The sequence below is a fragment of the Sinohyriopsis cumingii genome, chromosome 4 (genome assembly GCF_028554795.1).
Source record: "Sinohyriopsis cumingii isolate HCF-2022 chromosome 4, ASM2855479v2, whole genome shotgun sequence".
Lineage (NCBI taxonomy): Eukaryota > Metazoa > Mollusca > Bivalvia > Unionida > Unionidae > Sinohyriopsis > Sinohyriopsis cumingii.
In genome coordinates, this window is record NC_142964.1 from 120447285 (window position 1) to 120469969 (window position 22685).

Consider the following 22685-nt stretch of genomic DNA (forward strand, 5'->3'; position numbering starts at 1 on the left):
TGCCTGCTGTAAACATCCGCCATTTTAAGTGGGTTTTTGTAGTGCCACTTTCGGGGGAAAACCCCTCTTATATACTACATTCATTTCTGCGAATGAAAATTACGTCAGATCACGTGGTCACTGTTTATGCTCTGGTTGAAATCTATAATCTCCACTCTCCAAAATGGAGGTCGCAGATTTTATTCAGTACTTACAAAGTTTTCACGATTAGAATCACAACTATATGAAAGCTTCAAAACCTTAGATAAAGGCTCTGATATTGATGTTGGCAGCAATTAGTTTTTATAAATTATCAAATTCAGATGACTTAGTGATGTAGGCACGGACAAAAAACTTGTAAATTTTGAGTATGAGAAATGGCAGCTACGGCTGGTCACGTGGCTTCACTACTTGACGTTGAATGAGTTCTCTCAAGATTTTAAAGCACATACAAAATTTTGTAAAGCACATACAAAATTCTTCCATGAAAAATAATTACACAGCTATAACAATCGGACTTTACTCTTAAATTTTTCCACACATAACATATGTGTATCAACATTGTACAGTGGCTAAATTGCTGTTAAACATAACATACACTACACTGCTTAACAGTTGACAGGCAGGCTTATGTGTACGGAGTCAAATAGGTAACAGGTGTTCTATTTATAGCACACTGCACTGGGTAACTTTGCTCTACGAGGTAAAGGGTTAAGAAGCAGTTCAGTGATCTAGACAAACAGGTCTTTAAGAAGCAGTTCAGTGTTCTAGATAAAAAGGTCTTTAAGAAGCAGTTCAGTTATCTAGACAGACAGGTCTTTAAGAAGAAGTTCAGTGTTCTAGATAAAAAGGTCTTTAAGAAGCAGTTCAGTGTTCTAGATAAAAAGGTCTTTAAGAAGCAGTTTAGTGTTCTAGATAAAAAGGTCTTTAAGAAGCAGTCCAGTGTTCTAGATAAAAAGGTCTTTAAGAAGCACTTCAGTGATCTAGATAAACAGGTCTTTAAGAAGCACTTCAGTGTTCTAGATAAAAAGGTATTTAAAAAGCAGTTCAGTGTTCTAGATAAAAAGGTCTTTAAGAAGCACTTCAGTGATCTACATAAACAGGTCTTTAAGAAGTAGTTCAGTGTTCTAGATAAACAGGTCTTTAAGAAGCAGTTCAGTGTTCTAGATAAAAAGGTCTTTAAGAAGCAGTTCAGTGATATAAATAAGATCTGATTGCAATAATGAAATATGACAGTCATGATCATAATGGTACAAAACCCTCTCACACCCAGGTGAAGGAAGTATTTATTTTGGTTTTGGTTTTAATGGTGCTTTTAACACATTACTGGCAATATCATGCAAAAGATATGTGAGCTAAATGCCCTTCCCAAAGACACATTGAGGCAGGTGACACATGCTGGCCTGGACAGGTATTGACCCCAGAGACCCATGGACTGCAAGTCAAAGACTCTTATCATCTGAGCAACATGAGGTAATGATTGCAAAACAGAAAGAAATGTAGTTTTGATCAAGATTTATTTCTTATTCTTTGAGTTGCAGTTGATATAATTGCTTCTAAGATGACATCACGGCCAATGAACACATTGACAATTTATTTCTTCATTATTTCATGAAAACAGAACAAAATCACAAACTGCAAAATGCATTGACCCAGATATACTGTATCATAATGCCAGACCTGCCAACCCTGATGTCCATCTCAGCAAGGCAGTTGATTTTCTTCTGTAAGATTGACCAGTTTTCAGTAAGGTGTAACAAAATGTCATGTCTTGCTATTGTAAAGCTGGAAAAGGTAATTAAAAGTTTTGACGCAGCAACGATAAACATTATGTTCAACTGAAAAGGTTGTAAAGTATGTGTAGACTTTATTTACCAGTAGTACAGTTGCACAAACTTAAGATTCAAACCCTATGCAGCTCAGTGGCTTGTTATTATCTCTCAACTTGAAGTAAATCTTGGAAATTCTTTTTCCTTTTCACATGACGATGGCAGTCAGACCTCCCACCACAAGGCATACTTAAAATGGCATGTGATGTCCAATAAACGTAATTGTGTACTTTACACCTTTTACTCACAAGAATCTGAATACTCCTTTATATTCTTCTGTGTTGATTATTAACACTTTTCTAGAAGCTTATTTTCTCTTTTGTCTTTAACATGCATCACTTTCTGGACGCTATTTTAAAAAACATTATATAATCAATAGTTTGATCATGTAGACACTTCGCATGAACAAATCGGTGCAGTCTAAAGCATCTGGGGTGCTACTGTAAAGTTAGTCTGCATCCCTGCCTAATTTCACTACTTCCAATATAAAACCTGGATCCAAATCATACAAGTACAAACCAATTATCCTGATTTTTCAGCAATGATCATTATTCTGTAGTTTTTGCTAGTATGCTGCAAGTCCATATTTTAAGGGTAATTTTCATAAGACTTAGGGCTAAATCGTAAGGGTTGGCAGGTCTGTACTGCAGCTGCAGATCTGGGTCTATGCAGTTTATTTTAAGTAATAATTATAACAATCATCATAGACCAAGATCTGCCAGTGCTCATGCAAGTGCACATCAAGGTCTCTTGTTTGCAGCTAGACCAGACTTGTATAGACAGTACAATGATGACTGTACATTTTCACTTTTTTAAGACAGTTCCTTTGTTTGCAGTTGGACAATTATTATATGCAAGTACAGACAGTGCACTGAAGATTGTACATTCTCATTTTTAATGGCTATTTTACTCAAGATAACATTGTTTTCTGCACTAACTTCATATCAGATTGGTGGTCTCTTCTTATACATAGCATAATATCTTCATATCTTCAGGTTCATGATTTTACTTCAATGCTGGCAACAAGACCACCCCCCAGAATACGGAAGTCCTCCACAAGGGCTTCCACATTGGACACCAGCTCCATCTCTTGACAACTTGAGGCTTGTGGTTTGTGACCATTCACATGGGACACCTGCAAAATGAAAAGACACAGCCAATTTTATGGAAAAAGAAAATTTATAAAAAAAAACAGAAATTAGTCACAGAAATTTTGACATATAAAAAGTATATTATAGTGCTCCAATTTATAATCTGTCACAATTCAAGCAGATACCCATCACTTCATTTTAAAACATTACTATGCTCAAATATTAAATAGGATATCAATTTCTGTTACATAATTTTACATTGCACTTTATATTTCATTTTTATACCTTTAATTAGATTGGGTACGTTATAAGTTAGATTGGGTACATTACAAGTTAGATTTGGTACTTTATCAATTAGATTTGGTACTTTATAAGTTAGATTGGGTATATTACAAGTTAGATTGGGTACACTGCAAGTCAGATTTGGTACTTTATAAGTTAGAATGGGTACAGTACAAGTTAGATTTGGTACATTATAAGTTAGATTGGGTACATTGCAAGTTAGATTTGGTACTTTATAAGTTAGAATGGGTATATTACAAGTTAGATTGGGTGCATTATAAGTTAGAATGGGTATATTACAAGTTAGATTTGGTACATTATAAGTTAGATTGGGTACATTATAAGTTAGATTTGGTACATTATAAGTTAGATTTGGTATTTATAAGTTTGGTACTTTATAAGTTAGATTGGGTACTTTATAAGTTAGACTGGGTACATTACAAGTTAGACTGGGTACATTATAAGATAGATTGGGTATTTATAAGTTAGATTGGGTACATTACAAGTTAGATTGGGTACATTATAAGTTAGAGTGGGTATTTATAAGTTCTTTATAAGTTAGATTTGGTACTCCAAGTACATGGATAGCAGGGAAGTAATAACATATATGCCCACACAAATATACTCTCCTTATTGCCATTAAAATGGTTTGGATGCAATTTTTTGGTTTCAAATTAAAGTTCGATTTGTAAACCAAATTAACCATCTGATTATAACGTCCATGTGATAAGTCTGAAAGCATTATTGCTAACAAATGTATCTCACTGACAGAATCAAATTTCCATGTATATATTTTGTGGTTTTCAAACACTGTGATTTTGAAGCTCTGTTCCATTTGAAAATTCTTAGCAATTATTCCTGGATTGTTTGTGACCTGTTAACACTTGCTATGCTATCAAATTTCTATATATTATCTCTTATCTCAAAAGTGTAAAATTTACAAAGCAAATCAACCTATGATTTTGTATGTGCGGTTATGAAGTTTTACTCTTGAGAATATAAAATAACCATATCTTAATATAACAAAATATTTCAGCACCAGTCACCCTGTTAGAATAATTGAGTGAAAGTAAAAAGAAATAATATGGATGCATCTTTTGATGACAACTCTATTGATTTAAAGTTTATAAGCTCAATTAATTTCATCCTATCTTACTGACACATTCAACAGTTCACAGATAAACTGGATTAAAATCTTCAAGGGTAAATCAGAACCAAACCAGAATCTGACAACATGGACCCCAGAAAGTCACATGATCAAGAAATCATTAGAACAGTTTATTCTACATATTTATAGTCAAGGTTTGAAAAATAGTCTAAATTTTAATTTTTTACAAGACCTGAAAAGGGTTCAATCAAAATACTATTAAGGTTAGAAATGTTATCAAAAAGTTCAAGGTCAGTCACACAAAATTATGGACATAGAAATTGAGAAGTCAAGGACAGTGATTTACATGGCAATTAGGTATTCTAAAGATTGTCGTATACCATCATTTAAAACAAGCAGAAATAGACCTTGATCACATCTGAGACTGCAGTAAACAATGGAATTGTTCATAGTTTATCATGTATAATTAAAAGTCATGTCATGCCTTGTAAGTTTGAAACAGTTTATTGTCTTGTTGTAAGAGGTTTGTCAATATTGCAGGATTACATTTTATACTCAAAATACGAATTTTTAAGATGGCCATGAATGTTGAAACATATAGAACACAATAACATACCTTAAACGGTTGAGGAACAAAAACATTAGGTTTCCAGATGACTCCTATGACATTTCCACCAAATGTGTCATGGAAAAACAATGCAAACTCATCATAGGCCGCCTGGAGAAAAAAAATTAGGCAAATGATATTTACCAGTCCCTGCTAATTTTCTAAGCAATGGGTTTAGCAAGCTAACTGTTTTACTAGATCTTTTTTTAAAATTCAAACTGATAACTTCTGTTGTCTGTCTTAAAAAATATCTCTTATCCACAAATTTCATTTTCTGATGAGGCACAGTGACTAAATAGAATTTTTTTCCACATATAATGCAAATATTTATACAAGCTCACGGACCATTCTTTTAGTATATATGTTACATTTCTTTACTAAAACTTATTTAGTTCTTAATATTTTCTAGTTAACAACCAATTATGTTAGAGGATAATTTTCTGAAGTACTAGAAGAAGAAGATGAAGAAGAAACTCATTTAACTTTGATTTTAATCACATTTCTGGTGCCAAACAATATAAATCTAAGATGGTAATTTCTGCTTTTGCAGGCTGCAAGACACGTACACAGTTCTTTAGTAATGACAGGAAAAGAAGATACAGTTTTGATGCGTTTGTTTTCAAATTGTTTTGTCTTCCTGTAAAATGTATACAAGATACCAGTGTGCTCTATATTTCAGTGTTACACACTGTACATGCAGCACTTTCTTTTCCTTCAACTTAATCATGTTTAAAAGCCGCAGAGGAAAATACCTCAGCCGGTGGCATCTTTATCAGTTAAATACCTCAGCCGGTTAAAAGTCTTACCCTCAATTCCTTGAGGTAGAGCTGAACAGGGTCAAACTGAGCGATCGGAAACTTGTTGGATTCCACATCATCCTGATAGGTTGGTATGTAAGCGTCTTTCCTAAGGTCAACAGCCAGATGTTGACGTGGCAACTGCTTTGGACACAGGTGAATCAGAACATTATACACATCCAATGGAGGACGGAAAATTTGCTGAAAGCCAAAATAAATACATGAATACACAAAATTAATCTTTATTTAAAGCAAAACATACCATATATTCTTGCTTACAAGTTGGATCCTGGCAAAGATCCGGAGCTGCAATCCCATAATGCATTGGCAGACCAGGGTCTTGGTCATTTGTTCTATTATTTACTCCTAACAAAAGTAAACAGATCCAGATCTTCCAGCACATGATAGCATATCTGGGTCTATGCAGTTTTGTAGTTGGAACTGTGTTATTAGTGACTAGACAAGTTTTATACATGTTTATAACAATGTCTTTGACAGGCCAACCCACCAAATACTCTTTTCCAATACATAACACCAAGGACTTTTCTCATGTGAACTGCACATTGGCTCATCATTTTGGAAAAATGTTGATCTCATGGGGGATATTTTTGTTTGTTTGTCTTTGTTTGTGTTGCTAGTAACAGCACTTTTAATATATTATTGGCTATATCATGCACAGGAAATGGAAGTGAGCTAATGGCCTTTCTCAAGAACTTAGGCAGTGGATCCTGACTGACCTGGGGTAGTATCGAACCCACTACCATGGATTATGAGTCTAACACTATACCAACTGAGCAAATCTTGGGGATAGTGACCAGTAATAAAGATACAATACAAACTAAACATACACATGACAACCATCATGGTGAATACAATGATGAGGTGGAGAATGTGGCTGATGATGCAGATGAAGACAATGATGGGGTGGATAATGATGCAAATAAAGACTGATGAGTCTAGTATCTCGATGATGATGATGATTAAGAAATCACTGAGGTGGATCATGTGGATGACGATGAAAACTGCTGAGTTAGAGCATGTATATGATAATGATAAAGACAATTACAAGGTGGAAAATTTGTATGCTCCTGTCTGTACTTCAAGTTTAGAGACAACCATGACATTACTAACTGGTCTGGTTTCTGTGAGCAAACAAGTGGAAAAACAGGCAAATTTTAGTTCTGAACTGTCTATGGCAAACTGGAAATGGATATGTCATCTGGGGATGCTTGATTAAAAGAGAATGTGCTGCAGTTCCAAGTTTTATGCTGCTCATGCTTTTGCACCACTCTGCAATTCTCCTCAGCTCATAGTCTCTAACTCCAGTACCTGATGGAGAGAGACTGCAATTCTCCTCAGCTCATAGACTGCAGCTCCAGTACCTTGTGGAGAGATCCTGTGCAATTCTCCTCAGCTCATAGTCTGTAACTCCAGTACCTTTTTAGAGAGATCCTGTGCAATTCTCCTCATATATAGCATTCTATAATTACAGGAAACTATGAAAAATGTCCATTTTTATTTCCTACTAACCCGGATCTGCAGCAGGTTAAATTTTTTGTCACAAATGGGTGAACTCTGTGTGGATTAGTACAAGCATACAAAGACAAAAACACAGACAAATTATTTATATACAACACTCACTTTAATTATTCTATGTGTCTAACTTGTGCTGCTGTATCGTAAAGTCAAGTCCACAAATTCTGAAATGAGCATGATAATTTGCTCAGTCTGAGTTCTGTATTACATCACTCTTATAGTCTTCTTTTGAAGTTTATAAAGTGCTATTGATTTTCCCTTTTTCCTGATCCTACAGGTTTTGAAGTTTAAAAAGCTCCCTCTCCTCTAAATTATTTTGGTCATATAAAATCCATGAATCACATCAATAAAGCCTGTTTCACTTGACATCTGTCACCACAGATTCATCCACTACTTAAATGCCTCTGTCACCACAGACTCTTCCACTACTTAAATGCATCTGTCACCACAGACTCTTCCACTACTTAAATGCATCTGTCACCACAGACTCTTCCACTACTTAAATGCATGTCACCACAGACTCTTCCACTACTTAAATGCATGTCACCAGACTCACCACAGACTCTTCAACTACTTAAATGCATCTGTCACCACAGACTCTTCCACTACTTAAATGCATCTGTCACCACAGACTCATCCACTACTTAAATGCCTGTCACCACAGATTCATCCACTACTTAAATGCCTCTGTCACCACAGACTCATCCAGACTCTTCCACTACTTAAATGCATCTGTCACCACAGACTCTTCCACTACTTAAATGCATCTGTCACCACAGACTCATCCACTACTTAAATGCCTCTGTCACCAGACTCTTCCACTACTTAAATGCACCTGTCACCACAGACTCTTCCACTACTTAAATGCATCTGTCACCACAGACTCTTCCACTACTTAAATGCATTTGTCACCACAGACTCACCACAGACTCTTCCACTACTTAAATGCCTGTCACCACAGACTCTTCCACTACTTAAATGCCTGTCACCACAGACTCACCACAGACTCTTCCACTATTTAAATGCCTCTGTCACCACAGACTCATCCACTACTTAAATGCCTGTCACCACAGACCAATCCACTACTTAAATGCCTCTGTCACCACAGACTCTTCAACTACTTAAATGCCTCTGTCACCACAGACTCTTCCACTACTTAAATGCCTCTGTCATCACAGACTCTTCCACTACTTAAATGCATGTCACCACAGACTCTTCCACTACTTAAATGCATGTCACCAGACTCTTCCACTACTTAAATGCATCCGTCACCACAGACTCTTCCACTACTTAAATGCATGTCACCACAGACTCTTCCACTACTTAAATGCCTCTGTCACCACAGACTCTTCCACTACTTAAATGCATGTCACCAGACTCTTCCACTACTTAAATGCATCTGTCACCACAGACTCTTCCACTACTTAAATGCCTCTGTCACCACAGACTCTTCCACTACTTAAATGCATGTCACCAGACTCTTCCACTACTTAAATGCATCTGTCACCACAGACTCTTCCACTACTTAAATGCATGTCACCACAGACTCTTCCACTACTTAAATGCCTCTGTCACCACAGACTCTTCCACTACTTAAATGCCTCTGTCACCACAGACTCTTCCACTACTTAAATGCCTGTCACCACAGACTCTTCCACTACTTAAATGCATCTGTCACCACAGACTCTTCCACTACTTAAATGCATGTCACCAGACTCTTCCACTACTTAAATGCATCGTCACCACAGACTCTTCCACTACTTAAATGCCTCTGTCACCACAGACTCTTCCACTACTTAAATGCATCTGTCACCACAGACTCATCCACTACTTAAATGCATCTGTCACCACAGACTCACCAAAGACTCTTCCACTACTTAAATGCATCTGTCACCACAGACTCATCCACTACTTAAATGCGTTATCAAAATGAATGAATATGTGATACAAATTTTGAGACCCATCTGTTTTTGTTTTAAATGTTTCATAAACAGCTGTGCTGAATAGAAAATAAGGAAATTACATGTATGTCTATAATGGGCCAATGAACTCTTAAGCTATTCTTTTGCAGCATTCTCAAATTTACATGATGGGTGAAATTATAGAGACGACCCCAAAAATGACAAACACAACTTGTTATTGCTTTAATTTTATCCTTTTAAGTACCAAAAAAGCATAATCCACATACAGGCAAAAGTAATGAGGTGAAAAAGGGTAATGATTATGCCAAAACTGTAATTGTCCTCTTAAAGCTTTTCTGGTTGAGTTGGTGCATCACCTCTATCATCTTTATTCTAAATGAAAGAAGGAAACTGTCACAAGAGAAATAGATCCCAATGTACTAGTCATGGAAGGTTTTTGCAAACACTGCAGATAACATCATACTAAAGTGGACAGGGATTGGGAATGGTTCAGACATTATCCATGATAAACATGCCATCAATGAATTAGCAAACCATTAGGATGGGCAGTGCATTTCTCTGGGCAACCAAATTTTGCCATGATATTCCAAACTTTTGCCAGGTCAACAAATGTCATGCCAAAATAGAGTTCTGTTTCTGGTATCCCTCCTGGAGTTGATGAGCTTAGAATTCTCTTTCTCCTGGACATGTCCTCCTTTTTTGGTCATTAAATCTGTCCAGCTTGGTTTCTTTAAAATATCTAAAAATGACGGGGAATTTGCCCTGCTCATTCTTTATCTAACTTCGGATATGTTTATAAAGAACCTGTAGTAGTGACATATTTTGTTTTGCTTTTACAAAGGTTTTCAATTCGAATATGGAAACATAAACTCACTGATACTTGTTGCAGCAAGATGGTTTAATGTGATATGTATACAATTGTGGTCACTAGAGAATTTTATTTATTATTTCATTGCATGCAAATATAGACTTACTCATAAAAGCGCTGGTGATGATGTCATCACGTTTGTGGCAGTTGTTTTCTATGTCTGCTTAGATATGAAGAAAACAGTCAGCATATTATTCAGTGTTTGGTTTGCATATGCACTCTCCATTCTCTTCAATATGCACCAACCATTTTTTTACATTCATTTTGTTGCATTCATTCTGCATTTCATTTGCCACATTCTCCATGTGCATTGTTTCTGTATGTCTTTTGCATTTTGGTTTTTCTTCTCTGGTAAAATTCCTCATCATGATATAACCACTGTTAAATGTCCCATTAAAACCAACAAAAAACAAAACTGTACTTAGCCAACACCGTTTTCGGATCATACCTCACTTGAAGTAAGATATCACATAATACCTAAAATGAAATAATGTATTATATAACACCTAAACTAGAAACATTTATCACAACACCTAAATTAGAATAATTTATAATATGACACATAAATTGAAATAATGTATCAAATAACATCTAGACTGAAACAATGTATCATATGACTTCAAAAACAAAAACATACATATGCAGCCAACTACAACAATGTACCAGTAGATCTGGGTCACAGACCTGGATGTTCTGATACATTATGTGATGGCAAATATAGGTTTATGCTGTCTGCATAATGTACACATGTATATTGACTGAACGTGTATATTCAGTAAACAAGTTTATTCAGTACACACGTGTATTCAGTAAACAAGTACATTCAGTACACAAGTACATTCTGTACACAAGTATTTTCAGTACACAAGCATATCCAAACAAAAGTATATTCAGTACATAAGTACATTTAGTACACAAGTATATTCAATACACAAGTACATTCAGTACACAAGTATATTCAGTACATAAGTATATCCAAACAAAGTATATTCAGTACACAAGTATATTCAATACACAAGTATATTCAGTATACAAACATATTCAGTACACATGTATATTCAGTATACAAGTTTATTCAGTACACAAGTACATTCAGTACACAAGTGTATTAAGTACACAGTTAAAAGACTATGCTCTTAAAATAAGTAACAGAAAAGAGTGAAGACAACAAGCTTTGTAAAATTTAACAAATAATTTATTTCCCTAGAATACAAAGTGAAAAATGAAGAAAGAAAAAAGAACTTACGTTATTGAGAATTAAATCCAAAAATAATACAAGAATTAAAGACACAAGTCCTAGTAATAAAAAGTCCTGAATAAAATTCAGCAAAAGTCCCAAAGAGATCCAAAATTGAAGGTGATGACGTGTCTATTATGGCCTGCAAAGTATTATGTGTCAACAGTCTCTTGTTGAATCATAGAAATATTATTCCAGGTTTGAATTCAGTATAAATTCTAATGAATGTCTTTATCCCAGAATTTTATCAGAACACTTTTGTATTTCCAGAGAAAATAATGACTTGAAATCAATAATTTTAAGAAAATAACATTCAGCCCAAACTGGTCACAACATAATACAACTTAAAGTGCTAGATGTTAAAGTACGACTGGTAAAATCCTCACAGTCACAAGATAATTTTGTTCTTTCTTTGACCTCATGTCACAATTAGCATTTTCTAAAAACAAACATTACCTAATGGAAAATAACCTTCTAGAATGATCTAATGAGACTTGTTTATTTACAACACAATAGCACATAATTCACTTAAGAATCTCCAAAACCCTGACCCTGATCAACATATTTACTACTTCTTGTTTACCTGAATAATAATCCTGATAATAAGCTCATACACATTGAGAATAATGGAGCTATTATTAATTGTTTACATAAACAAAATAATTTTTTTTTAAAAAGTCAATCAGATCAAGCAGAAATGAACTCATTTTCGGACAAGGTCAAGTCCAGCATACAATGTTACATTACAATAACATGTAATGAAATAACAAACATTTAAAACTAACAGACAAACAATTAAATTAAATATGCATAACAATACATGTATATTCAGTACACATAAATATTCAGTATGCATGTACACAAGTTTATTCTGTACGCAATTACATTCAGTACATATGTATATCCCATACACTAGTATATTCAGTACAAAGTGCACAATTCAATAAAATTTTCAAATCATGTGATCATGCCTTTTACTGGTGGATCTTCTTTCAGTGCTGTATTTAGCTAAAGCATCAAAATGTAAAAGTTTTCAACATTAGATAAAACATCCAAACACTAAAATAAAATAGATCACAATTGCCATTCAAAACTCATTCTCTGAAACAGAAGGGAAAACAACCCATAAAGTCATTTTATATACAGTCAGTTGCCCCAAATGAGCAATTCACTTGCCAGATGGTCAAGTTTCCTTTCAAACCCCATTTTATACATTTTTACATTTTTGTTGCTGAATAACTGGTTGTGCACTCAGCTTTGTAAATGTGCAGGCAGTCTTAATGACTGAGAGGTTCATGTTTTTATTTACTATCGATAAGCTGTCTGGTGCAAGTACTATGCTCTTTGCTTTCTTCATGTGCTATCAATGGGTCGGTTAAAAAATTTGACATGCTTTTGAAAAAGGCAGATGAATGATTAATTGACTCTGGGTATTCTGAACAAACCATAAATGATGCATTTTCATAATAATTAATCCATGGCCCAAGTCTTGTTTCACTGATCCTGGAAAGTCTAAATACTTTTTTTTGCATCATAATTTCTGTCCTATTCAGACCTGGGGTGTTTGAAGCCATTTAGTGTAACATGCCTTATAGTAAACAAATTCCCTATGGTTGATTCTTGCCTTCCACCAGTAAATCAATACTTAAACAAAACTGTAACATCTAGAACTTACAGTAACCAATACTACCAATGCTTAATTTTAGCAATGGTTGAACATTTGATTGACGGAGCTGAAGCATAGACTGGTGATCACTATATTGTATTCTGAATGCAAAATTGTAAAACAGTCTCCCACTATCAACTGGCTTCCTTTTGCATCGGTGCACTTTTATGACTCTATTCAGATGTTTAACTCATTTGGCCCCAATCCCGCCTGTAGACATGATGAGGCAGTACCCTACTTTTGAGCTCTGTAATGTCAAGGTCATTTAAGATGGGTCTTATCACAATAAAGCAGACAGATATAGCTCTACAATGATACCAAATAATCTGGACTTTCTACTTGCATTACAAAAATGCAGATGCAAAAACAAATCTTTTCAGATATGATATTTTACACAAAAGTATTGTCCATTGTCACAATCAGATTTTGTATCTGGATTTTAGACTTCGTTGCCTGTGATCTAAGGCAGACCGGTTTGGACTGCACAGACAGGTGAACCTTTGTAAAATGTAGGATAAGTTTGGGACTTGGAGTAAAAAGTGGCCAGTAGTAAAAAATGATGGGTCCATTAAGCAAAACACAAGAAAAAAAAGAAGAAAAAAAGAACTCCAACTTCTACCCTTCTGCACATGTGTGCACCAGACAGCCAATGAAAAACATTTCTAGTACAACTTGGCATCAGTCTTAGCGAAAAACTCAGAAGCAGATGTATTCAGAAGTAACCGCCAAAATGAGTTTCCTACCCCCATTTCAGGCAAAAATGACAAAAGTCTCCAGGGCCAAATGAGTTAAAGGATTAAAAATCACATTTTGTTCAATTTATAACAAGTAAGAAATATTAAAGGTCTAACGATCTAGTGCTCCTTACATAAAACAGGTCCATGGCTAAAAATAATTGGTCCCAGACTTAAATAATTTTCAGGTCCTGATATCCCAAGCCAACTGTATCTGAAAACCTTTATATCATGCTCTTTCCTATTTTATTATATCCTGATAAAAATTCTGAAAATAAAGACAGAGTTAATATGCTCTATCTCATGCTCTTAATTGAAGTCATCCACGATGTTGATGATAATAAATCCAATAGGTCCTAAATACGGCTTTAAGAGTGGTAACAAGGTCAGCTAATCAGACATAAGATCGCCTCATTAATGAGTTCATCCTGCCAAGATTTTTATGATATTCCAATTCTGGTCAAAACTGGATCAGAATTACAGCTTTGAGAGTGATAAATGACCCAGCCAACCATGTGCAAGATCACCTCATAAATAATCATGGACACTGCTCACGAGTTAAAAAGTGCAAGATCCTGATGTCCATATTTCAAGTTTGATCAAATTCAGATAAAAAGTATGGCTTCCAGAATGGTAACATTCTCAGTCATTCAAATGCAGGATGACCTCATTGGCATGTGTGTAGGTTGCTCATTTTCCAACTCAACACAGATTGTAATCATATAATTATGCATATGTTCCAAGTTTGATAAAAAACAGATGAGAAAAATGGCCTCTGTTGTCATAAGAAACCAAAGTTGCTCAAAATATTCTCACAAGATAAGTGGTCTGTCAAGACAGCTGGTCCTCCATAGCAGAGGTCCCTCAAGAAAGCTGGTCTTCCATAGCAGAGGTCCCTCAAGACATTTGATCTTCCATAGCAGAGGTCCCTCAAGACAGCTGGTCTTCCATAGCAGAGGTCCCTCAAGACAGCTGGTCTTCCATAGCAGAGGTCCCTCAAGACAGATGGTCTTCCATAGCAGAGGTCCCTCAAGACAGATGGTCTCCCATAGCAGTGGCCTCTAATAATAGGTCTCTCAATACAAGTGTCTCCCATAGCAACAATTTCCCAGAACAGGTGTTCTCCAACTGCACTGGTCTCTCAAGTGATCTTCCATAGCAGTGGTCTTTCACGATATATGGTCTCCTAATGCGGTAGTTTCTCAAGTCAAGTGGTCTTCCACAGCAGCCATCTCTCAAGACAAGCGATTGTCCATAACAGTAGTCTCTTAAGGAAAGTGTTCCATTTTTGTGTTCTCTAAAGACATATTTAACTGTATTACTTACCCTAAAATCCTGGCCATCTGAGTTTTCCAACTGTTTGTTTAAGACTTTGAGTGACTCTGAGGCAAGGAGAATGAGACGCTGTAAAATGGGTGCTGTTGGTGCTCTCTTGGTCCAGTGGGAACTGAATTTGTCCTCTGGGGTGGACAGGAACATTAGGGGTAGGGTAGAGCGTTCTTTTGTGAAACGACTGCGTATCTCTGTTAGGTCTTCCTCTGAAATGTCATATCAGTGGATGAGATTTATTAAGGGGTAAGTAAGAAAGGTATTTACTGTTATTGCTGAAAGCAAATTATCATGACTACACATACTGTTATCATGACTACACATACTGTTATCATGACTAAACATACTGTTATCATGACTAAACATACTGTTATCATGACTAAACATACTGTTATCATGACTAAACACAGTTATCATGACTAAACACAGTTATCATGACTAAACATACTGTTATCATGACTACACATACTGTTATCATGACTAAACACAGTTATCATGACTAAACATACTGTTGTCATGACTAAACATACTGTTGTCATGACTATACATACTGTTATCATGAATATACATACTCTTATCATGGCCACCTCTATTAATTGTCAGTTTTTGCCAACTACTGCCATTCATGGGCAGTCATTACTGTATAAATGCCAGCTTAATACCATGTTAAAATTAGCGTGATAACAAGTGAACACGCCAAATTATATAACACAAATGTTCAATGAAACTGAAAGCATAAATTAAATATACTGGTTTGCAATACTGGATTAAGTGTGTTCAATTATTTATTTCTTACTTAAAATGAAAGACAGAACAGTTGCTGGGGAAGGCCACATTTTGTAAACCTCCTTTTCTTTTAGCCTAATACAGCATTAGGCCTGCTAATGTCTTGCACATTTCCAAATTTAATTCCTGTATCACAGATGGCCAATGATTCAGGTACAAAATATATTGCTAATATCTTATACATTTCAAAATTTTATTCCTGTATCACAGATGACCAATGAGTCTGGAAAAGAATATATTGCTAATGTCTTGTACATTTCCAAATTTAATTCCTGCATCACAGATGGCCAATGAGTCAGGTACAGAATATATTGCTAATATCTTGTACATTTCAAAATTTAATTCCTGTATCACAGATGGCCAATAAGTCAGGTACAGAAAATATTGCTAATATCTTGTACATTTCAAAATTTAATTACTGTATCACAGATGGCCAATGTGCAAGGTACAGAATATATTGTTAATGTCTTGTACTTTTCGAAACAAGCCACATTGGATAGACAGATATGACAAATAAACACAAAACCAGAGTAAAATTCAATTATTTTGATTGGAATATGTCACAAATAAACTGACAACTTACAATTTGTCCTAATTAAATCTATAATACTTGATATTTTAAACCCATTATTATATATATATATATATATATATATATATATATATATATATATATATATATATATATATATATATATATATATATAATTAATCCATGAATTCAATTATAGGTTACATACTGATATAAAAATAGTAGTCAGAATGATCCAATTCACAAAATCCCATAATATGTTAATTCCACACCTCTTAAAAACTAACAATTAAAGTTAAATCATTAAATCACATTTTTTAATTCATAATAACTTATAAATGTCACTATCTAATGTATTCTGGTACAAAGTCCAAGAAATCTACTTCTTTGCCAGACAAAATTCTGATAAAATTCTGATATCATTAACTGTTATCTAGTTCTTGTAATTCGTCTAGCCATCGTAAATACTGTCTGACTCCATTTCCTCAGCTTCACTGTCATATGCAGGTCCTTATTCAGAAACCGAGTTTGAGTTCTGTAAGTAACACTTTAATCAAACAGAGAAATCTATTAAAGGCTGCATCAAGATCACAGGGAGTTCAGAAAACCACTCTGTTACTTTGCAATAAATAAGACGAAGGCCTTGTGATAAGGTAAGGAGTCATAACCTATTATGCTAGAAAGGTACCATCTCTTCATTTCATTGACTGCTAATGGCTCTAGCAGGTAAAAATATTCATTCTAAAACAAATACAGGTTGTTCGGAGATTGCAGGAAAATTAAAGAAATATACTTGCTAGTAATCATTCATAGTAAATAACACTGATGGACACTTCATTTTAAAATAGTGGGGTGTATTTAATTTACTTGTCATATTTTCTAATTATTACAATCTGAGTAACTGTAGATACAAGTATTGTGTCATGAATATTGTCATGAAATCAATAAACACATTGCATACCATGTGTATTTCTGAATGGGAATAGTGGCATGAAAATGAAAAATATTTGAATTGAGAGTATTTGTGTGTAGTACAAACATCTAGATTTTCCAACATTACCTCTAGATTTACAAAAAAAATGTATGCCATGTTTACATGATGATCCTATCTGCATTAACTAAATTTTCAGTCAAAATGTCAACTTGTGAGTATATACAGGTAATTCTGTGTACAGACAACAACTGCTTGTCTGCAGATTCTGCAAGCAGCTGCTGTCCATGCAAAAATGTTTTACTGTAAAAGTGAGATGGATAAAACATGGACTAAAATGGCAAGCAACACTCAATCATTGAAACTCTATGGACTTACTGTTGAACTTGTAATTAAGGTTAATAATAAGCGGTGAGGTACTCCAGTCGAATGTTGAGAGAAGTGTCAGGAAACGCTGGAATCCTACCAAGGGTGACCTACAATTAAAGAAGAAATACCATATAGACTCATTTAGAAGATCAGTCCAACTGCAATCTGTACAGAACCAGATCTGCCATCGCATAATGTGCCCCCAGATCTGGGTCTGTGCAGCTTGTTAGCAGTATTCAGTAAAACAAACAAGATAGTGTGTTTGTGTTTTTTTATATTTTTAACATAGCTTTCACAATTGTAGTCATATTGCTATGATGTCTGCACTGTGGCAGATTATAGTGATGTCTAGTACTGGGGCAGCAAGTCCCACTCATTCATATTATCCTGACATCAGGCTGACCAGTCCTAACATAGACCTCTTTATGTTGAGTGCCAAGTGAGGCAGCTGCAGGTACCATTTTTATAGGCCTTTGCTGTGAGTTAGCCAGGATTTGAACCCGCAACAACCTGCATCAGAACCACTTAGGATACCTGAGTGATAAAAACAAGATAGACCCCGAGCTGCAGGTGCATCACCTTACTAAATGGTTTACTGATCCTGGCAAAATTTTCATTTGTCTTGCTAAAATCAAACAGAATCCAGTTCAGATTCTAATTCAGCATTCATTATTTATTAGCATTCAACTCAACACAAAAAAAACAATTATATTTCACCAACACAAGGAAGATACAAGTCAGCTTAGGATAAATCAAGAGATTTGCAAAATCTGGTCAGGAGTTTTGACTTAAAGTGTGGGAATTTTCAATAAGAACAGTGTGGCTGAAGAGCATCAATGTGTGCCAAACAATATGATTCACTTTCAGATTTCTGAAAGCTCCATCTCCATTGGCTAGTTCAAAGGTCACCTGAACATGACACCTAAGTAAGACTGTGGAGATCTGATTTTAATAAGATTGGCAAAGTTTTCTACCTGAGTAGCTTTCATTTGTTTTCATCTGTTTGTATGATAATTGTTGTAGGATTTTTTTGGCAAAGATCGGAAAAACCATTTGCTACTGTAAATGGGAAATTATATTCAGCTAAAAAGTTGGGAAAATATTGTCTTGCCAAATTTATCTTTATCTATATTTCACACATATACTGCAAACATGGATTTCAGTGATGATGTACTTGTAGTCACATTTAAAATGGTTTAATATGCTGCATGATAAATAATGTCTTTCTTTATACTATCACAGATTTTAAAATCAGCTTTCTGGGAAAAGCAGAGTGAATATTCATGTCCTTCTGAATTTGGTCTAACTGAAGATATTTTGGTTGTTTAAATGTTGTCATTTTAGTAACTGCTTAAACATATCCATAAACTCTGAACACAATAACCAATCCATTTTTTATGCTGACTGAGCTCTTCAGTAATCCAATCATAATCAACTGATCTCTTTAAACATTTCAAAATTATTTCTGATCATACACAGTATAATCCATGTTGACAAAATACAAGCACTGTAGCCAAATGACATAATCAAGTTTAATTGTTTATGCTGCTTGAAATTAGCAGCTAAATCACCTTGCCCTGCTCAAATCACATTGCTCTGCTCAAATCACCTTGCCCTGCTCAAATCATCATGCCCTGTTCAAATCACCTTGCCCTGCTCAAATCACCTTGCCCTGCTCAAATCACCTTGTCCTGCTCAAGCCAGTTCAGTCACTACATCACAGGCAGTATTACCGTAAATAGAACATACTTGAAGCAAAATGTGAGAAAAAACAACTGCCAAAAATTTACATTTTTTAAAAATAATTTTGGACACACGAAATTTCAGTCAGTGACAGGAGATACGCGAGGTTCATATGTATGCCAAAAAGGCTCACAAAAGTTGAAATTCAAGTTCAAGATTCTTCAAGAAACTCTTGTACATGAGGCCACAAGTTACTCTGATGCTTATGAACCAAATTTCTGTTTTGATTTCATATATCCCTCTCCAATCATGTGAATAGAGCTTGCATTGTGTGATTCCCCCCATAATTTATGAAATCTTTTACAGCCATCAATGAATGAAGTACCAATCACACTTTTGTATTTCTCCAATTACTCATTGCAAAAAATGTGCAACATCACAGCCTTTCATGTGTTGTACTTAAGCCAATTGCATTAATGTGCTCAGCATTGCTCGGTCCTATTTGTGATCATGCTCTCTCTCATCATAATCTAATTTTGCCAATTTGGTGGTAGCTGTGCACCTTGCAAATACTTCCAGACGTTGACAACTGTCACTGCAAAATGACAGTTTATTAAAACACATTATTCAGTACAATTCTGACTATTTGTTGAGATGGCAGTTGTTGTTGTTGTTGTTGTTGTGGGGTTTAATGCCATTTTTCAGCACGATAGGGCTATACATGGTGGCCAGTATTAATGGTGGAGGAAGAACCCGGAAAACCCCGGAAAGAACCACCGACCCACGAGAAGCTACTGGCAAGCTTTCTCACATGCCCACATTGAGATGGCAGTATGCAAGGGGACGCTTTGAGTTTAGGTTATCTCTTATTCTTTTCAGCTGAGACTCGCAGCAGGTGATGACTTTGTTTCCTTCTGCCTAAACCAGCTGTCAACAATTGTCAGCACCAGCATCTGACCCTGCCTTCTTACAACCAGCTGCTGAAGCCTTCTGTGATTTTGCCTTTTCTTCTAAATACATTTTTTCTATAAACACACTAAGTGGCACCCACAGCTCTAGAAGACGATTAATGCACTTTCCAAGAGAAAGCCATCTAGTTGTGCAAAACTTCAGGATTTTCCTGATTTCATCATTATGCAGAAGTTGATAATTCTTGAAATCCCGCACTCTTTTATCACTCGGCTCCAGGTCATAATAAACATCCAGGAGAAGCTCATCAATCCACACAGGAAGCTGCCGGAAGGACTTTTTAGCTGCAATATTGATGAGGTGGCAGGCACAACTCACTGTAATTAAATGAGGATGTGCTTCCCTAACCTTGGAAGTGACAACCTTGTTACAGCCAACCATCAATGCTGTGTTATCAGAGACAAAGGAAAGCATATTGTCAACTTGAATACTGTATTTCTTCAACTGTTCCATTATCAGCCCAGCAACATTGCTCCCAGTGGATGCCTCAGTCGGCTCAGGTACTGAAAGGATACTTGTTCTCACTTCTTCTGCACTTTCATCAAAATGCGTAATGACCTTTGAGAACAACTTCTCTGTGTTGTCATTGCTTCCATCAGTTGCCAGATGAAAACTGGAAATCAAGCTGGATATGGTAAAGTACTAAGAAACATACCAGACACAGAAAAACCTGATACAGAAACTGGGAAGTGGAAAATGACGTTTTTGAAATAAAAAAATAGATTTTTTTTCTTCTTGGGGAGTTGAAAAATTGGGATTTTTTTCTTAAAAATCAAGGAATTGGGAGATAGGTAAAAAAAAATCAGGATTTTCTCGATCTTTTCAGTAGGGTTGGCAGGTCTGTATATGTGACCTGTGGTAATTTTCACAGATTAGCGGTTTTACTTATTTGCTGGAATTTTCACACACAACCACTGTTACAAAAATATTGGTATCCACCCAGTATAATGTACTATATACATGTCATTCTCACTTCCAACCCTGCAACTGTCACAAAGTTAATGATATTACCCAAATTCCTAAACCTGATCTGTCAGCGAGTGTTTATGGAAAAGCATCCACAAGAGATGGAGTATAAATATAGTTTTCAAACAATGCGGAAATAACTCTAAATGTAGAGTAATTTGCGTCTGTGTGTGTATGTGTGTGATATGGATCTTTAATGTAGCTGTAAAAAAAAATTCAACCTACTAATTTGACAAAAGTATAACATTAAATGGGACAGAAATTCTTTTCACAATAAAAATGCACACATAGTTTCATGAACGTAACTGATATGGTTCTAAAGACATTAACCAAACAAAAGTGTCAAGGACAAAAGGAAAAAATTTATAACAAAATTGGAGCCAATTTTTACAATGCTGATCCAGGCGATGATATCAGGTCATGATAAAAAAGCAAAATCATTGAGTTTCATGAAGATATCTCAAAAGGTTTAGGAGATATCATGTAAACAAAAATTTGATGGGCAGACACACACACCAACCCCTCTCCCCCAAAACTTTGTGGGTGTGTGTGCTAATTGTCTGAGTAGACTCACATGGTCTAACGGCTCATTAGTAACATGCTAATTTAACATCACTGGAATCCAGAATTCAATCAATGGTTCTGCCATATGCGAGCGCATATGACTCATTCATTGTTCTATTTGTCTCTTCAAAGCTTTCACCTAACTGCTATAAAGTGGGTCACATTCCCATTTGCTATTGTACATACAGCTCATGGTAGATCAAGTGTGAGCTGGGTCAGCCATATGAACTGTTAGTCTGACTACAGTGTCACCTGTAAAAAGGGGACACAACTCATTCCAACATTTGCCAGTATCAAGTACTACACCAACTCAATTTTTTACATGATGCTCTTTAAGAAAAGAAGTTGTTATACTATTGTTTTTATTTATAAACTACATTTTAGCAAATATTGTTGTGACAAAACTGATAACATTCAAGGAAGCTCTGAAAACATGCAAATAGACTTTTTTCCACCTCAGCTCCATCTTCACAAATGCAACCTCTTTTCAAGGCAACCTTCTCTATTCAAGATATATTCAATACTGTGCAAACCCTGTGGAACTTGATACTGTATCAGCTTACCCTGGGACTTTGAAGGGCATCGGGGCAATGTAGATGTGGGCCACCATCAAATCAACAGCAATATCAGGGACGAAATCGGACAGCATCTGGGCAGTAACCCACCTATTAGCAAGCCTGACAGTACCGCTAAATGAGCTGCACTGCTGTTGTAACCTGCAACAGATGTGTACATTTATAAACATCCACAGTGAATTAAATTTGCAAAGTGATTAACTAAATATTATTGTAAACTGTTAAACTTTAGGGTCAGCAGTCTGTTTTTAATTTCTTCAGAATCATATATAATCAAATGTATTCAAAAGATAGCCTGTTAACTCTGTAGGCAGATCATCTTTTT

At 35.4% G+C, this 22685-nt stretch overlaps 1 protein-coding gene across 1 annotated transcript in view; it reads right to left on the reverse strand.

Moving 5' to 3' along the window:
- Positions 1 to 1479: 1479 nt before the first annotated feature.
- The window catches only part of LOC149802008 (nucleolar protein 6-like), an 80101-nt gene continuing 58895 nt past the window's right edge, over positions 1480 to 22685 (reverse strand). Inside the window, exons 18-23 of the mRNA XM_089956408.1 lie at positions 22349 to 22501; positions 17613 to 17710; positions 14983 to 15194; positions 5703 to 5894; positions 4906 to 5007; positions 1480 to 2943 (exon numbers count right to left, since the gene is read on the reverse strand). Coding sequence (XP_089812534.1) covers positions 2806 to 2943; positions 4906 to 5007; positions 5703 to 5894; positions 14983 to 15194; positions 17613 to 17710; positions 22349 to 22501 — 895 coding nt within the window. The 3' untranslated portion in view covers positions 1480 to 2805. The remainder of the gene's footprint in view (positions 2944 to 4905; positions 5008 to 5702; positions 5895 to 14982; positions 15195 to 17612; positions 17711 to 22348; positions 22502 to 22685) is intronic.